This window comes from Myxocyprinus asiaticus, chromosome 21, assembly GCF_019703515.2.
Source record: "Myxocyprinus asiaticus isolate MX2 ecotype Aquarium Trade chromosome 21, UBuf_Myxa_2, whole genome shotgun sequence".
Lineage (NCBI taxonomy): Eukaryota > Metazoa > Chordata > Actinopteri > Cypriniformes > Catostomidae > Myxocyprinus > Myxocyprinus asiaticus.
In genome coordinates this window covers 28,559,127-28,576,683 of record NC_059364.1, presented here as the reverse complement: position 1 = coordinate 28,576,683, position 17,557 = coordinate 28,559,127, and the positions used below count along the sequence as shown (strand labels likewise).

Sequence of the window (17,557 nt, the reverse complement as noted above, 5' to 3'; positions counted from 1 at the left end):
AATCCAGGGTGTGCTGAGTGACTCCAGCCAGGTCTCCTAAGCAACCAAATTGACCTGGTTGCTAGGGAAGGTAGTCACATGGGGTTACCTCCTCGTGGTCGCGATTAGTGGTTCTCGCTCTCAATGGGGTGCGTTGGAAATTGTGCGTGGATCGCGGAGAGTAGCATGAGCCTCCACATGCGGAGTCTCCGCGGTGTCATGCACAACGAGCCTCGTGATAAGATGTGCGGACTGACTGTCTCAAGTGGAAACTGACTGAGTCTTGTCCTCTGCCACCCGGATTGAGGTGAGTAACCGCGCCACCACAAAGACCTACTAAGTAGTGGGAATTGGACATTCCAAATTGGGAGAAAAGGAGAGAAAAAAAAAAAAACTTTCAGACCTGTCATCACATTTCAATTGAGATACTGCAGAGTTTTTAATTGCCATGTGATGTATTCCTTTCCCCAGAATGTCCACTCGAGTGCTCTTGGCCACTCTGTCTATTCCCATCACCCCTGAGCGCACTGATATTGCACGTCTGTTGGACATGGATGGGATCATGGTGGAGAAACACCGCAGACTGGCAACTCTACTTGGTCTTCAGTCACCACCCACCCGCCAGAGTCTCATCAATGACATGGTAATAGCCTGTTTATCCATGGCTTATTTCATAATCCCAGTAGCACATTTTTGTCTTGAAATTTGGTAGATGTCTGGCAAAGACTAAGATTATTTGAAAAAAAATTTGGTTATCAAGTTGTTTATTTTTATTAGTTTTCAAATACAATTTCTGCAACCCTTGACTCTTTGGGCATTGTTTTATCATAGGTGAGGTTCAACCTGCTTCAATATGTTGTCCCTGAAGTCAAAGAGCTGTACAACTGGTTGGAGGTGGACTTCCACCCTCTTAAACTTTGTGGAAGAGTGACTAAGGTTAGACTTGCCATATAATGCCTGTGTGCCCATAATTTGGGTCATATTTGGCTGCATCAATATACAGTGTATATATATGTAACTTGCATGTTTATTCAGGCTTTTTCTGAGCTGCTTATATTTATAAACATATTGAACTATGAACTATTCAGCACACTGTGCTTGAACCATGGAAACCCTTTAAGTGACTAATATTCATAAATTCGCTTTATCTTAAAGGAATTTTCTGGGTTCAATACAAGTTAAGCTCAATCGACAGCATTTGTGGCATAATTTTGATTACAAAAAATATTTGACTCATCCGTACTTTTCTTTAATAACAAGCTAAAAATAAAGGTTACAATGAGGCAATTACAATGGAAGTGAAAAGGGCCAATTTTTAGAGGGTTTAAAGGCAGAAATATGAAGCCTATAATTTTATAAAAGCACTTGCATTAATTCTTCTGTTAAAACTTGTGTATTATTTGAGCTGTAAAGTTGATTAAATCATGTTTACAGTCTTTTTAAGGTTTGTTGACTACATTGTCATGGCAACACTGTAAAATTGGCTATACATTTTTACAGAAAAGGTTAAGTGATTTTATCACACTAAAGTCATGATAACATATTGTTTGTGTCTTGTGGCTATGCTTTTGACATAGTGAGTATTTTAACGTTTACAGATTGGCCCCATTCACTTCCATTGTAAGTGCCTCACTGTCACCCAGATTTTTGCTTTTTTTACAGAAAAGGTGGGGCAAGTGAAAATACATTTGTGATAATCAATATTATGCAACAAATGCTGTCGATTGAGCTTAACGTATTGAACCTGGAATATTTCTTTTAATTGTCATGGGGAAAATGATTCCCTTGTTAAGACATTTTGCCACCCAGATGTCTATGTTAGTTTTTTTCCCCCTTAAATGCACACTTATAATGGTTATATGATCCTGCTGCTGCTCAGGTGCTGAACTGGGTAATGGACCAAACTGAGAAGGATTCAGACCTGCAGCATTATGTTCCTCACTTGCAGAACAACACCATCCTCAGACTGCTACAGCAGGTCGGTCTGATCATCTGCCCCTCAGATTTCACCCCAGTTATAAGAGACAGTATCTGCTAAGAAAATCTATGCATGCCCCTTGTCATGCACATGTGCCTTTTCAAATCTTCAATCATGTGTTCATGGCATGTTCCTCGGTTTTAATGTGTCAGGTGGCTCAGATCTACCAGAGCATTGAGTTCAGCAGGTTGGCATCTCTGGTACCATTTGTTGATACTTTCCAACTGGAGCGCTCCATTGTAGATGCAGCACGTCACTGTGACCTTCAGGTACAGTACATAAATACAGTTTTACTCATTGAACCATAATTCCTGATTTTGTCTTGATATGTCCTTACATTTCTTAACAAGCAAGTGTGGCATATGTCTTTCACAACAAGTTTCTATTTCAAGCATCTTAGTAGAGTTACATGTTATAGTAAGAATCTTAAATCTCCAAATCATACACGTATTCATGCCTCTTACATCAAATACCTGTTTTAGGCAGTATAACAGCTCTTTTACACAAAGTATATAAGCACATGCAATTGAAGACCTTGTTCAAAATGTTCCGTTTTAATTAAAATGGATACATTGTAGTAACTGTCACTTTGCATTCTTTTAACCTAAAGGTGCGCATTGATCATACATCTCGCACACTGAGTTTTGGCTCAGATCTGAACTACTCTACGAAAGAGGATGCCCCTGTCGGTCCATTCCTACAGAACATGCCTTCTGCACAGATACGGAATCAGCTCACTGCCATGTCCTCCTCCTTGGCTAAAGCCATCCAAGTCATAAAACCTGCCTCCATACTGGTAAGAGAGCAATTACATTTTCTCGCTGCTGGTAGGTTTTATTTTTCACTTTTATTCACCATCAACTCCAACTTCATCCACAGCAGGAACATGAGGAACAGAGTCAACAGGCCATCACAGCCTACTTGAAGAACTCCCGCAAGGAGCATCAGCGCATCCTTGCTCGCCGGCAAACCATTGAAGAGCGCAAGGAGCGTCTGGAGAGCCTCAACATCCAGAGGGAAAAAGAGGAGCTCGAGCAGCGGGAGGCAGAGCTTCAGAAGGTGCGCAAGGCCGAGGAGGAGCGTCTCAGACAGGAGGCCAAAGAGCGAGAAAAGGAGCGCATCATGCAAGAACACGAGCAGATCAAGAAGAAGACCGTGCGTGAGCGACTGGAGCAGATCAAGAAGACTGAGCTGGGAGCCAAGGCCTTCAAAGACATTGATATTGAGGTACTGTGGAGAACAGAAAGATGACAGCACTGTGTTTGTTTGTCAGGAAAGTTTTCATTCAGCCCAGAACACACAAGAAATATTTATAAGGGGGAAAAAAACCTGATACTGAAGTAAATTGGAGTAAATGAAAATGACCTGTTCCTCCAAGATTAGACTTGTTCACAGGTGTAGACATAAGCTTTACTTTTAGGCATTTTGGCTTTGTGGATACAGTCAGAATAGGCTTTTAGGACCTTTTTTTTTTTTTTTATCCCCTTTTCTCCCAATTTTGAATGCCCAATTCCCACTACTTAGTAGGTCTTTGTGATGGTGCAGTTACTCACCTAAATCTGGGTGGCGGAGGACAAGTCTCAGTTGCCTCTACTTCTGAGACCGTCAATCCGCGCATCTTATCACTTGGCTCGTTGTGCATGACACTGCAGAGACTCCGCATGTGGAGGTTGATGCTATTCTCTGCGATCCACGCACAACTTACCACGTGCCCCATTGAGAGCGAGAACCACTAATCGCGACCACGAGGTGGTTAACCCATGTGACTCTACGCTCCCTAGCAATCGGGCCAATTTGGTTGCTTAGGAGACCTGGCTGGAGTCACTCAGCACACCCTGGATTCGAACTCGCGATTCTAGGGGTGGTGGTCAGCGTCAATGCTCGCTGAGCTACCCAGGCCGCTAGGCTTTTAGGACCTTAAAGGTTACAGAGACCCCACCTCTCCACCTGAGAGCGACACAGCTAGGTTGGTCCAGAGAGACTGACCCTGCAATTAGTGTACTGCAGATTGCTTTTTATAAAATGCTTCTTTTTGTAACCTAAAACTTGGATTTAAGATCCTTACCTTTCCATTGATCATGTTATATATTTTTATTTGTACATAGGATCTGGAGGAACTGGACCCTGACTTCATCATGGCCAAACAGGTAGAACAACTGGAAAAGGAAAAGAAAGAGCTTCAGGAGCGTCTGAAGAACCAAGAAAAGAAGGTACAGATTCCCTTACCCATTTGTTTACTCATTCATTTAGTCTTTCCATTTTATAACTTCGTAATTGTCATCAAGTGTGTTGGCAAGCTGTTTTAAATGTACGATAAAATACACAATGCAATCAAGTACACGAGAGGCAACAATTACACTGATGTGATGTTTTTATGCATATTGTTCTTTCAGATCGACTACTTTGAGAGGGCCCAACGCCTTGAGGAGATTCCTCTGATCAAGAAGGCCTACGAGGAGCAGCGCATCAAAGACATGGAGTTATGGGAGCTGCAGGAGGAAGAGAGGGTAATAATTACACTGTTTTCACTTGTCAGAATTACATGATGTGATTTGCTTTTATGTTCAAATCATATGTATATATAATTTATTATTATTATTTATTTAAAAAAAAAAAAATTCCTCCACATACTTCAAAGCACAGTTACAGTGAAAGTATTTCAATTCTGAGATGTGGAGGCAAGCAAAACTCATTACGTTTCTCAAGGCATTATTCTATCATTTTCTGGTTTGATTCAAAGTCGAATGTATATTAGCATCACCCAAATGTGAAGAACAGATCATTGATCCTTGTTGAATCCTTGCAGTGAATCCATGTTGTTTAGTGCTGATAGAGCTAATGGTTGTGCTCATCTGTTGCTCAGATCAGCAATATGAAGATGGAGCGTGAAAAGGCACTAGAACACAAACAGAGAATGTCCAGGATGATGGAGGACAAGGAGAACTTCCTGTCCAAAATAAAAGCAGCTCGAAGCTTCATCTATGAGGTAAACAAAACTCTCCACATTTCATTTTAAGTTTAGAGATAATGTTTTTACAGTTTATGTATTTGCTTTCATTGGTTAGTATGACAAATATAGAAGATCCCCTCCTTTTAATTAGTAGTAGCATAAAGTTATGACTTAAAAATTCATAATACTTTTTAATTAAGGAAATTTTCACACATTTTTTTCTGATTAACAGTTTTTATTGATTCATACAATTAACAAAGAAAAGAAAAACATATATTCACAGATTCAATATTTAACCCCCACTATTACCCCTCCCCTTCCCAATCCCCAACCCTACCCTGACCCTCAACAAACATCCCTGTGGTCACACATGAGTACACACACACACACACACATACACACACACACACACACAAATAAATAATAATACAAAATATATATATATATATATATATATATATATATATATATATATATATATATATATAATCACATTTAAAACTATACTTCTCTCTCCACTGCCCCTCCCTGAGAGCCCTCCAAGAATGCCAAATAGCTGCCCCATTTCCCATCAAACGAATCCAAGCTCCCCAGCCTTCTACATAACACTGCCTCGAAAGCCGCCACCCTCCCCATCTCCGTGCACCACTCTTGAAATGAGGGTGCTCCAGCCGACTTCCATCTCCTTAAAACAATCTGTCTGCTGATCATAAAACTGGTTAGGACCCAATTTTTTATGTGTTTATCCCTTATATTGATGACCGCCCCATCGATTAAAATACAGAGTCTGGGGCAAAATGAAATTTGAGTGCCCAATACGTCACACATAAAACTCTGAACCTTCAACCAAAATTCTTGTATCTTAACACACCACCAAAAAACATGGGTTGTGCCTCCATCTGATTGGCATCGCCAGCAGGTGGGTGTGTCTTTAAGATCAAGCCTATTCAATCTAGAGGGGGTCCAATAGAATCGATGTAATATCTTAAATTGCATAAGGTGCCTCTCTAGATGTAGACTTTGTTTTTGAGACTCCTAGCCCACACTCCCTCCTCCAATACCAAGTTTAAATCTTTCTCCCATAATCTCTTGAGAGAAGTTGAAGCTCCGTCCCCCAGACTATGAATTAGCAGGGAGTAATACACTGATGCCTCATGACCTTTTCCAAAAGCAGTAATCACCACTCCCAGAGTATCTGCAGCTTTAGGGGGTGTATGCTACTCCCAAAAATAGTATAGAGCAGATGGTGCAGCTGTAAATACCTAAAGAACTGAGATCTGGGAATCCCAAAATGTTGAACCAAATTTTCAAAGGAACTCAACACTCCACCTTCATATAGGTCACAGAGTGTATTAACCCCCCTCACAGTCCACTCTGTCCAGCAGAAAGGGGACTTATTAATACACAATTTTGGGTTCAGCCATATGCCCGAGGCAACATTTAAATAAATGTCAGAATTAAACACACTGGACACTTTTGTCCATACCGAGTGCAAATGCGAGATAACGGGGTGTAACTTCTCCGATTAGTTTGATAGACTTTGCAATGGCGAAATAGGGGCAAGAACGTCCTGTTCAGTACAAAACCAGGAAGGGGCTCTCTCAGGTGGAAGTGACCAATGAGCCAAATGTCTGAGACCGAATGCATAATAATAAAACTAAATCTTGGGTAGGCCTAGCCCACCTTTGTCAGTCGGCCCATGCAGTTTACTGAAATGTAATCTGGGATGTTTACCATTCCAAATGAAGGACTTCGCTATGCTATCAAATTGCTTGAAAAAAGAGAGGGGGACATCTATAGGGAGAGACTGTAGCAGGTAGTTGAATTTTGGAATACAATTAATTTTAATAACATTAACCTTCCCAATCATAGATAAATGTAATGAAGCCCACCTGCCCACATTGCTCAAACCTTTTTATTAATGGGTAAAAATTAACAACTAAACCACACAAATTTGCTGGGAATAAAATGCCCAAATACTGAATGCCTTGTTTGGGCCATTGGAAGGCACTCGGCTGAAAAGCTATTACCGGGCAGTACGTTGTCAGAGCTAAAGCTTCGGATTTAGACCAATGAATAATTCTGTGGAGGCAAGGCATAGATCTAGTAGGGTCGGAGACGAATAATAAAATATCATCTGCGTAAGGCAAAGGCTTATGCGCCACACCTCCCGTCACCACCCCTGGAAAATCATCCTGCTTATCACGGCTGCTAATGGTTCCAGGGCAAGACAGAACAATAATGGGGAAAGAGGGCAACCCTGCCAGGTGCCCCTATCCAGAGTAAAATAATCTGAAATTAATCCATTCGTTTGTACCGCCGCTAGCAAGTGTTTGTAAAGTAACTTAATCCAACCAATAAAAGTATTCCCGAACCCGTACATTTCCAAAATCTTAAAAAGATAATCCCATTCCACCATATCAAACGCCTTTTTGGCATCAAGTGAGATGGCCACGATCGCAGTCTGATCATTCGCCACTGACCACATGATATTGATGAAATGCCTAATGTTATCAGAAGAGCTACGGCCCCGAATAAACCCCACCTGATCTATATGTATAAGAGATGTCATAACTTAATTGGTTAGCCAAAAATTTTGACAATATTTGAACGTCTGGCTGGATCAGGGAAATTGGACGGTAACTCTTACACTCGCTTGGACCTTTGTCTTTTTTAAGAATCAGACTGATCCGGGCTTGCTTCATGGTTGGCGGAAGTTTTCCATTCTTTAATGATTCCGTATAAACTTCTAGCAAAAGTGGAGCCAGTTCTGTAGCATAAGATCTAAAAAACTCAGCCGCAATGCCATCTGGCCCGGAGCCTTGCCTGTAGGCAAGGCCTTAATTACCTCACCATGCTCCTCCAAGGTTATCTCAGAATCAAGATAATTTTTTTGTTCAGCCGTCAGGTTAGGAAGTTCTAATGGTTCCACAAAGTTTCTAATATCCTCACCAGTAGACGAAGACATGGAACTATAGAGATCAAATAGAATTCTTTAAAAGCATTATTAATATCAATGGCTGAGATAAATATTTCACCACCAGCAGATTTCACTGAGGGAATGGTAGAAAAACTAAACACACCAGGGTGTGATCCGAGACTAAAATGTTTCCAATTGAGCAATCAGCAACAGATGAAATGAGGGACTTAGATATTAAAAAAAAAAAAAAATCTATTCTAGAGTAAATCTTATGGACTGATGAAAAAAATGTATAGTCCCTACCAGATGGTTTCAAAAGTTTCCAAATATCTGTAAGACCAAGAATTTTACTCATTCTGTGAAGTGTCAGTGTTGCTCTAGGGGGCTTGCACACTTTTGCTTCATTATGATCAAGGACTGAATCCATCAAAAGATTAAAAGTCTCCTCCCAGTATTATATCTTGAGGGGTGCCAGTGGCTTGCAACATCCCTTCAAGACCTATAAAAAAAGCCCTGATCATCAATGTTAGGTGCGTAAATATTAGCCATAATAAGACTTTGCCCCTGAATTTCTGCTAAAACAATAATGACTCTTCCTAATTTATCTTTAATCTGTTTGAGACATTTGAATTGTAGATGCTTGCTTATCAGTGTAATGACTCCCCTGCTCTTGCTTGAGCCAGCACTAAAGAAAACATGTCCACCCCATATCTTCCCAAAGTTTTCAGCTTAATGTGGGGAAAGATGCATTTCTTGAAGAAACACCATCATATTTCTTATGCTTAAGAAGAGAAATAACCTTCCTTCCTTTTTATGGGGTGCCCCAACTCATTCGCGTTCCACGAGGAGAGAGACAATCCACTCATTAACATTTGACATTTTGACATATGAGAAAAAATAGATTGTGTCAAAAACAAAATTATAAAGACCACATTCCAACATTAGAGCAACAGTCAAACCCCGAACTTCCCCCAGAACCAAACAAACAGAAAAAACAACTTTGCCATTGGATTGCTCAAGTCCAGTGAAACTCCAGCCAATAGGAGGCATAAGCACACAGAGCGTGCAGATTCATCCACAAACTGTCCCGAAGGAGTGTTACTCCACACAAAAAAAAAAACTCCAGCCGCTAGGTGGAACCAGCACAAAAAGAAATAAAAAAGGCTCTCCGTTTCTCCGTGAGTCGGTCCACTCGGCTGCAACATACCACAAAATAACTTACTCTATTGACTTTATGAAGGACATCGCTTGCTGTGGGCATGTGAATGTTCTACAGCCATCCTTAGCATCTATTCTCAATTTGGCCTGGAATATCAGTCGATATCGACCTTCTGTTGATGTAAGTGTTTCTTGCATACCTTGAATCGATCACGTTTCTCTCTTGTCGAATTCTTAAAGCCTGGGAAAAAGAAAATGCTGTGGTTCTTCCAAAAAAAGCCTTCTTTTACTCCTCGCTTCGCGTAACACAAGATCTTTATAGGATGATCTCAGAAATTTGTCCAGAATTGATCAGGCCTGTCTCCTTCAGTGGATCGCCGAGCCAGAACCCTGTGAGCTCACTCGATTTCCAGCTTATGGCCTGTTATGTCAAGCAGATTCGGAAAGAGCCCGTCCAAGAATTTCACCATATTCTAACCCTCTTCGGCCTCAGGAATTCCGACAATTCGTACGTTATTCCGCCGGCTATGGTTCTCCATGTCCTCTGACTTCTCCGAGACACGCTCCAAATCCACCTTGGTCGCTAGCGGATTAGCAGATAATTCCCTCTCCGATGACTCCAGATAATCTATCCGTTTCTCGACATTCCCCCACTCTTGTAACCACCGCAAAGAATTTAGTCTCCATGGCAGTGATCGATCGACGTATTACAGCTAGATCCTCCAATTCAGCAACGACCTTCGTCAGTATTGCCAACATGTTCAACATCTCTCACCGAATTTCCCTAATTTCTCCAGCCAAATCGGCTCCTTGGCTCAGGGCCTTCTCGGGGGTATCAGCTTGAGCACGTAAGTGTCTTTTAATGTCTCCAGAGCCTGAGGATTTTGAATTCTTTGACATATCGTCCTCCTTGAACAGTTATGGAACAGAGTGTATCGAATCTCACCGGTTTGTCATTAATAGTGTTAAAAACTAGCAAAGTGCGCAGAGCTCGCCTTTCACACGTCTGAACCACGCATGGCGTCACGTGACCTCCATCACTAAACTTTAAAAAATTCTCATGTACCCAGGAAAAACTCAAGCAGTTCGAAGAACGCTTAGTTGAGGAGAGGAAGAGGCGTCTTGAGGATCGAAAGAAGCAGCGCAAAGAGGACAGACGAAAGGCCTTCTATTGCCAGAAGGAAGAGGAGGCTCAGAGAATTCACGAAGAACAGCTGAAGAAAGGTTCTTATCTGCTGTTCTTCAACACTCAATTATCAGTAATTTGTGAATGTTCATATTATAGTTGATGTTTGCATATCTTTTTGTTCTTTGTTTATGTACTGTTTTTTTTTTTTTTTTCTCTTCCAACTATTGCACGTTCCCTTGTTTCATTTTGTTTGTTAGTATTTGGACCACCTGAATTAGGGCTGGGTGATATGACTACAAAAATGAAATCTCAATATTTTCAAGCCTATTGTGATATTTGATGTATGTCTCTTGTGTATTTGCAATGAAGTAACTCGAGGGAATTATTTTTTTTTTTTTTTATGAGAGGACTCATTTAATTTAAACAGCCATTGTTTCCAAGTAGATGCAATATTTTAAAGGCATTACATAAATATCTATTTAAAAATAAAGGCATGTTTCCAACAGTTCTTCACAAAAGGGAGAATGTAAATTTTTATCATTTTCTTTGATATGCATTTAGTAGCTTAATAAAAAGCATTATATACATTCAAATATTTTTACTAAAACATTTTTTGTGAATGAACAAGGTGTGCAAAAACTAATTTTTTTGGAACCAAATTGAATGTTGCTTAGTACAAAATTATTAATGTAGCACCAAGTCAAGTTAATTTCAATACTTAATTATCATTATTTTTTTGAGGATTAGATTTGTCCTGTTGTGTGAATTTGACTGTTTACAATGTTCCACATCTGGTGAAACGCTGTCATCTCCTTTCTGTTATAGTGTGCAGCATTTGTAGATTTGTATAATACCTTGAAGCGGTTACTAATGTTTGGCATTGCGCGAGTGCTTAAACCTGCAATATTTCATTTCAAAATGCGTGCACACATATCGGCACATCCTTTTTTTTAAATTTTTTCTGAAACGCACACAGACATGTTTGTCTTTAATCGCAGCCTTTTGCAGTTTAGTAATCACACATGATATGACTATCACCATTTTGATGATATTTTGATAAATTGTGCAGTCCTGAAGGATCGTGAAATTTGTCTACTGATGCGCTATTTATAAAACTTAACGTCCAAATAAAAAGTGCATTAAAATCCTCAATATTCACGATATTGCTACATTTTATATCGTCAGCAAAATCATTGCAATTATATCATGAACATTCAAGATATCACCCAGCACTACCTGAAAGGGACTATTGCTAAATCTTATATATGTGCCATGATAAGTTCACCTTAATGATCGGCTTGAGTGTCAGCCTCCGTGTTGGATCCATCAGCCAGGATGTTTGATTTAGCTTGTGTTCTGACCATCTTTGATTTTTTTGTGTTTTAGAGCGGGAGGAGCGCGAGCGCATAGAACAGGAGCAAAGAGAGGAGGAAGAACGAGAATACCAGGAGCGTTTACGCAAGCTGGAGGAACAGGAAAGAAAGCAGCGTGCCCGACAACAGGAAATTGAGGAGCGTGAACGCCGTAAAGAGGAGGAAAGGAAGGCACCAGAAGAAAAACCCAGCAAGGTAACTAAGCATACCTCTGTGTTAACCAGGTGATGACTGAAATTATTCAAATAATTTTAATCGTTTTCTCTCCAGGACTGGAGTGAACGGGAGGAAGGCGGCTGGAGGAAGCGTGGTGAAGGAGAATCAGAATGGCGGCGTCCTGTTGCTGAAAAGTAAGTGTTTTCAAACTAATTAGCCTGAGGCAAAAGGACAAATAAGTTAAAGAAACAAAAACATACTGAGTCTTGAATTAGCATTATGTTGTCAATTTTTCAGTCTCACCTTTATTTCTTTCCTAGGGACTGGCGTCAGGAAGGGCGTGAAGACAATGATCGGGAAGACCGTGACCGAGAAACGCCCTTCAGAAGAGGAGGAGACAGTTCTCGTCGTGGTGGTTCAGATGACAGAGGACTCCGGCGTGGCTTTGACGAAGATCGAGGTCCACGAAGAGGAGGTGACGATGACCGTGGACCTAGACGGGGCTTTGATGATGACCGTGGGCCCAGACGGGGCTTTGATGATGACCGAAGTCTCAGGAGAGCTGATGATGACCGCGGACCAAGACGTGGAATGGACGAAGACCGTGGCCCTAAACGAGGTGATGATGACCGTGGTCCAAGAAGAGGTTTTGATGATGACCGTGGCCTCCGTCGTGGCATAGATGAACCCAGAGGACCTCGACGTGGGGCAGATGATGACTGGGGCCCCAGAAGAGGAGGGGATGATGAGAGGGGATCCCGCAGAGGTATGGATGAATCTGGCCCACGTCGTGGAGATGACGCTAGACCTTGGAAGCCCCTGGGGAGACCAGGTGTGAGCTTAAGTGGTAATTGCACATCTTGTTCATGACAATATATTTTTTTTTGATCTTTTGAGATAAGGGTTCATTGTACTATCTAAACATACTGGTGGGTTGCACCTGCTGCTCTGCATGTGCTTCCATGGGATTACAGCGTTGGAAAAGGGCGGCAGAAGGTTGTCTAGCCTTCTGATCATTTCAATCTGACCTTCACAGTTTGTGCTGCACATTTCAGGGCAGATTGTTTTGTGAAGCAGTCAAAATCTAATCCAGACTTAAGCCCAAAGTATACTTGGTCAGACGCGAATGTTAGGCGTCTGCGTACAGGATGCATGATGCAAATTTTGTCATCAGCAGAGTGCTAGAGCACTGAACGCGTGTGGACAGATTTTTCATATTGTGCATACTCTGAACATAGCACATGTGCCTGGAATTATTTGCACTAATTAGTTGGTCCACAAGGTGGCAGCACTCACAATTGAGCTGTTGCGATCATGAAGGAGCGCTAGATGTAATTGCTGCTAAACATAGGGAGACGAAGGTAGAAACAACAACAGTGGATGTGCACGTCAACAGTGCTTCTATAAAGATATATTTATACACCTAAACTCCCGAAGATAAATAGTCCAGTATCTCATCGCAGTTGTAGCATGCTTGCACCAACCGCCCGTGTATGCACACAGTCAAATTAAGTATACTTTGAAATAGGGGTGGGCGATATGATCAAAGTCTTATATCACGATAAGAGTGATTTTATAAAACGTGTGGCGGAATGAGCAAGAGACAGACACAGTGGGTGTGGCATCAAGCCTCGGAGAGGCATTTATTGGAAATAATAATAAACATAAAATGTCCATAAAAGGACAAAATAAAGTGTCCGGGGGAATGGTGTTTAAAATAAAGGGGTAACCTGGCATCCTCGTGGTGAGACAGGGCTCTGTGAAGGGCGGGGAAGTGTCCAAGGAATGGCCCAGGCATGAGTGGGGTCCGACGGCCGGACGCGCTCCCCTCCTGGGTCCGTGGGGTGGCGCCATCCTTGTTGGCCTGTCTTCCCTAGCCTGTCGGCCACGACGCGTGCTGTTCTCCCCCGGCGACGCATCTAATTCAGCCGAATCCTCCCCACTCTGGTCCTGGGCATGCGAAGATGCCTCTGTGTGCACACATGGAGATTTTAAGCCGGCTCCCTGAGAAGAGGTGTGCTTTGCGTTTTAAAGACCGTGGTGATGAAGCACTATTCACATCAGGTGTGCTTCATCGACCACTGTCAGAAATGAGGCTTATTAATTATGCACCTCTCCTTGCTCTCCTTCCAAACTCCTGTCCTGCACCCCTGAGTCTTCTCTACTGTTGTTCATGAAACTGGTGTTGAGCGGGTAGAATTCAATGAAGCTGTCAGCTGAGGATATGTGAGGCATCTCTTTCTCAAACTAGAGACTCTGATGTACTTATCCTCTTGTTTAGTTGTACATCTGGCCTTCTACATCTGTTTCTGTCCTTGTTAGAGCCAAAAAAAAAAAAAAACATTTGTTTTTAAAAATCAGCCTTACCAAAAAGCGAAGGTATTTGTGTGGATTGGAAAGATGCCAATGAGCTGGAGAGGACAGAGTCTGTCAAACCTGGTATGGTGCCCCAGGCAAACATTCATAAAGAATATTTCTTTGTATTTTAAATGTAAAACTGAAACCCCTCAAAGCCTGCAACATGTTTAACAGCATGGTTACAAGAAGATTATCATATGCATGAATGCAAAAGGTACATTTTAATTTTTAAACATAGCATTTTAAATGTCACATTATGCCACATTTCAGTCTATGTTGTTAACCAATATTATTATTATTATTATTATAAACTTTCCTCAAGTAACTCAAGATCTTCACAAAGTAATGCAATAATGCAAATAATATGTAAGTAAAAAAGAATCTAACAAAAATAAAAATCTTGCAGAAAATAAATATCAAATGTATATACTTGCTAAATATTTTTTAACCGAATTAATGCTGTGTGCATCTTAAGCATTCATAATGTTCTTTTGTGTGCCTCATTTTGAGGTGGCTAAACAGATTGTTTGTATTATGAGTGATTATCATTGTGCGACACCGACTGCAGATTGCATTTTTCTGTTCTGTGTCGGATTTTTTTGAACCTACACCACAGATGTCGCACCTGTTTTAAAAACGAGCTCCTCTTCATTTTCTTGACTTGTTTGGGATTCGTCCTGTTCTGTGGAGATGTCTTTCTCCATTAGTAGTTTTTTTTTTTTTTTTTACTGGGACAAAATTGAGTGGCATGAGTAATCCCACTCTGCACTCTCCTGTCTGTTGAGCACAAAATCGGGAAGCCTGCTAGAATCACGCGCACTTGCGAGCTCTCGTGTGAAATACAAATGAGTGCATCAGATAAGAAGCACATTTAGTGCTTTTGAATGTCATTGAATTTGCTTGGATCACCACAGAAATTTTTTTAATGCCGGAAAAACACTTTTCTTCAATTGCCTCAGTCTCATGTGAAGCCCTGACCACATAGATAAGCCCACGCTGTGCACATGGAAATTTACATATCGTGACATAAACGATATAGCAAAATCTCTGTCAATTGATGCTTCATATTGTCACCATATTTCTTTGGGAACTTTACCCATGTAACCCTTGTAGGTGGATGGAGAGAGAGAGAGAAGGCTCGGGAGGAAAGCTGGGGACCTCCTCGTGATGGTGGTCGTGAAGATGATGATGGTGAGCGTGAAGAAGATGACCGTCACGAGGGAGATCGATTCAGAGATCGCCGCCCTCCTAGGTGAAAATATAATATGCATTTTATTTTTTTAACCCTGTATTAATTTTTTTACTGATATAATGAATTAAGGTGACTTTGGTATTGTAATGCCTATATTAGAGTTCAGAAATAATTATGTCACTTTACAAACAGATTCACTGTCAGCTTTTGCAGTACCTTAAAATACACTTATTTCCTGGGAAGCTGGGCTCAGCTTGCTGGCAGTAGTTTAAACTTGTAAATGTATATGTATGTACAGGGAAGAGGGGAGTGGATGGAGAAGGGGTGGTGCTGAGGAGCCCAACAGTTGGCGAGACTCTCGTCGTGAAGACTTTGACCGTGAGGATCGCCGTGACCGTCGTGACATAAGAGACCGCAGAGATGACCGTGATCGTGACCAGAGAGGCCCTCCAAAAGACAATGATGAAGGTCAGAGTTATGTGATCTGCCTTAAATACATCTGACACGTATTTGGCGTTACTTTTTTGGCATTAAAATACTGTCCCCTATCCCAGCTTAATATGCAGAGAAAACAAACTCAAAAACTGTAAACACTATAGCATCTGTTGCGCTATAAACGTTCCTCTGTTTTGAGTGACCCATGCAGCTCGACACAACAACATTGACTCAACTAATGGTGAGTTTGGGCCAGACTATCTGTTTGATCAAGTTTATTTTTGCAAGTCCATTCAATGGTGCAGAAATTATACACTTCAGCTTTAAAGGTGTACTGTTCCTCATTAAAAAAAAAAGTTTAACATGGAAATTAATAGATTTTATGACAATGTGGTGGGGGGGGGGAGTCTGCCTGAATCAGTTTTCATTTTTAGTGAAAATAAATCTTAAAAACCTTGGGTCGCTGTTTTATTCTACACTGAGTGGGTAGCCACCATGTTGATATCACATGATCAGTGTCCAGAGTTACTAATAGCAACGATAATGTTTATTAAGTGCTTTTCCAGTGCTCAAGGGATGTTTACAAAACATAAATTTAAAAGCACATCTAAACAAAACAAGCAAACTCAAGCGCAAACCGTAATCATACAGCCGACATGGAGCAAAATGCATAAACACCATGCTGCCGCAAATACTGCACTGACTGGGAAAGAGCTTGCGGCAGACGTGCACCAGTACGAACCACCAATGTCTAAAATATTTTTTAGTAAAGGTTGAAAGAATGTCAATATATTTGTGTTGTATGAGACAGAAGAAACAAAACAAAAGGCAAACAAACGGCTCTGGTGTGGAACTTCATGCATACACTCAGATAGGTGTCAGTATAAAGTCCAAGACCACTGGGTCATAGAAGAGCTAATAAAAAGGAAAAATGTATTGAGTGCCCCTTTAAGGAAAAGGTTCTTTTGTTTTATTTTCGAACTCACAGGTGGTTCATGGCGTCGTGGTGATGACCGACGTGATGAGCGCAAGGATGAAAGAGACATTCCTCCAAAACCACGTGACAGGGACCGTGATGTTGGTGAGAAGAGCTCCTGGCGCTCTGAAAAAGATAAGGAAATCCAGCGCCGGACCAAGAATGAGACCGATGATGACGGCTGGACCACTGTCCGCCGCTAAAGCATAAAATTTCTGCTCAATGTTGTACTTAGCCTTGATGTGTTCTCTATTCAATAAGAGTTGCAAGGTGTTGCTGCTTACATTAACATGGAATACATAAAGCTTTGCCATAGATTTACAAAACCTACAACAGGTTTTCGAACATGGCAATTTATATTTATGATCCCTTTTTAAAAACTTCAACTTCCATTGAAAAGTAGCTCATTCCTTTTTGTTATGCATGCTTAGAGAATTAAATTGGTCACACAAAATTATGTAGGTTTTTTTTTTTTCTTTGATGGGCTGCAGATGTCATATCAAGTTCAAAAACATGATCATTATTACAGACATGACCTCAGAGGTGTTGTGGTAAGGTTTTGAGATTAAATCAGCAGGTTATCCTTACAGCTGTGTCCATGCTGTAGTTGCTGCCTATCCTGTGGTTGTATGCCCTCTAGAAATATGAAAAATCTTTATTAATAAAGTTGTTTGCTGAGACCTGAATTTTCAGTTATTTTCATACAGCAGAAGACTTGTTTTTGTATTCTAAATGAAACTTTGGGTGACACTTTACGATAATGTATTCCTTAAAGGGATAGTTCATCCAAAAATGAAAATTCTCATCAGTTACTCATCCTCATGCCATCCTAGATGTGTATGATTTTCTTTCTTCTGCTGAACATAAATGAAGATTTTTAGAAGATTATTTCAGCTCTGCAAGTCCTTACAATGCAAGTGAATGGTGGCCAGAACTTTTAAGGCCCAAAATGC

The 17,557-nt window shown here is 41.0% G+C and overlaps 1 protein-coding gene across 2 annotated transcripts in view; it reads left to right on the top strand.

Moving 5' to 3' along the window:
- The window catches only part of eif3s10 (eukaryotic translation initiation factor 3, subunit 10 (theta)), a 32,605-nt gene extending 15,321 nt beyond the window's left edge, over positions 1 to 17,284 (top strand). Inside the window, exons 7-22 of one of the 2 annotated variants that reach the window (XM_051648607.1) lie at positions 451 to 622; positions 811 to 915; positions 1,859 to 1,957; positions 2,110 to 2,226; positions 2,568 to 2,753; positions 2,837 to 3,184; positions 4,063 to 4,167; positions 4,351 to 4,464; positions 4,821 to 4,943; positions 10,056 to 10,209; positions 11,501 to 11,682; positions 11,758 to 11,837; positions 11,964 to 12,475; positions 15,115 to 15,253; positions 15,492 to 15,661; positions 16,617 to 17,284. In XM_051648607.1, the coding sequence (XP_051504567.1) occupies positions 451 to 622; positions 811 to 915; positions 1,859 to 1,957; positions 2,110 to 2,226; positions 2,568 to 2,753; positions 2,837 to 3,184; positions 4,063 to 4,167; positions 4,351 to 4,464; positions 4,821 to 4,943; positions 10,056 to 10,209; positions 11,501 to 11,682; positions 11,758 to 11,837; positions 11,964 to 12,475; positions 15,115 to 15,253; positions 15,492 to 15,661; positions 16,617 to 16,807 (2,797 nt within the window). In that variant the 3' untranslated portion in view covers positions 16,808 to 17,284. Of the gene's footprint in view, positions 1 to 450; positions 623 to 810; positions 916 to 1,858; positions 1,958 to 2,109; positions 2,227 to 2,567; positions 2,754 to 2,836; positions 3,185 to 4,062; positions 4,168 to 4,350; positions 4,465 to 4,820; positions 4,944 to 10,055; positions 10,210 to 11,500; positions 11,683 to 11,757; positions 11,838 to 11,963; positions 12,491 to 15,114; positions 15,254 to 15,491; positions 15,662 to 16,616 lie in introns of both variants that reach the window. The other variant, XM_051648606.1, reaches the window with a different exon arrangement.
- The last annotated feature ends 273 nt before the right edge of the window (positions 17,285 to 17,557 follow it).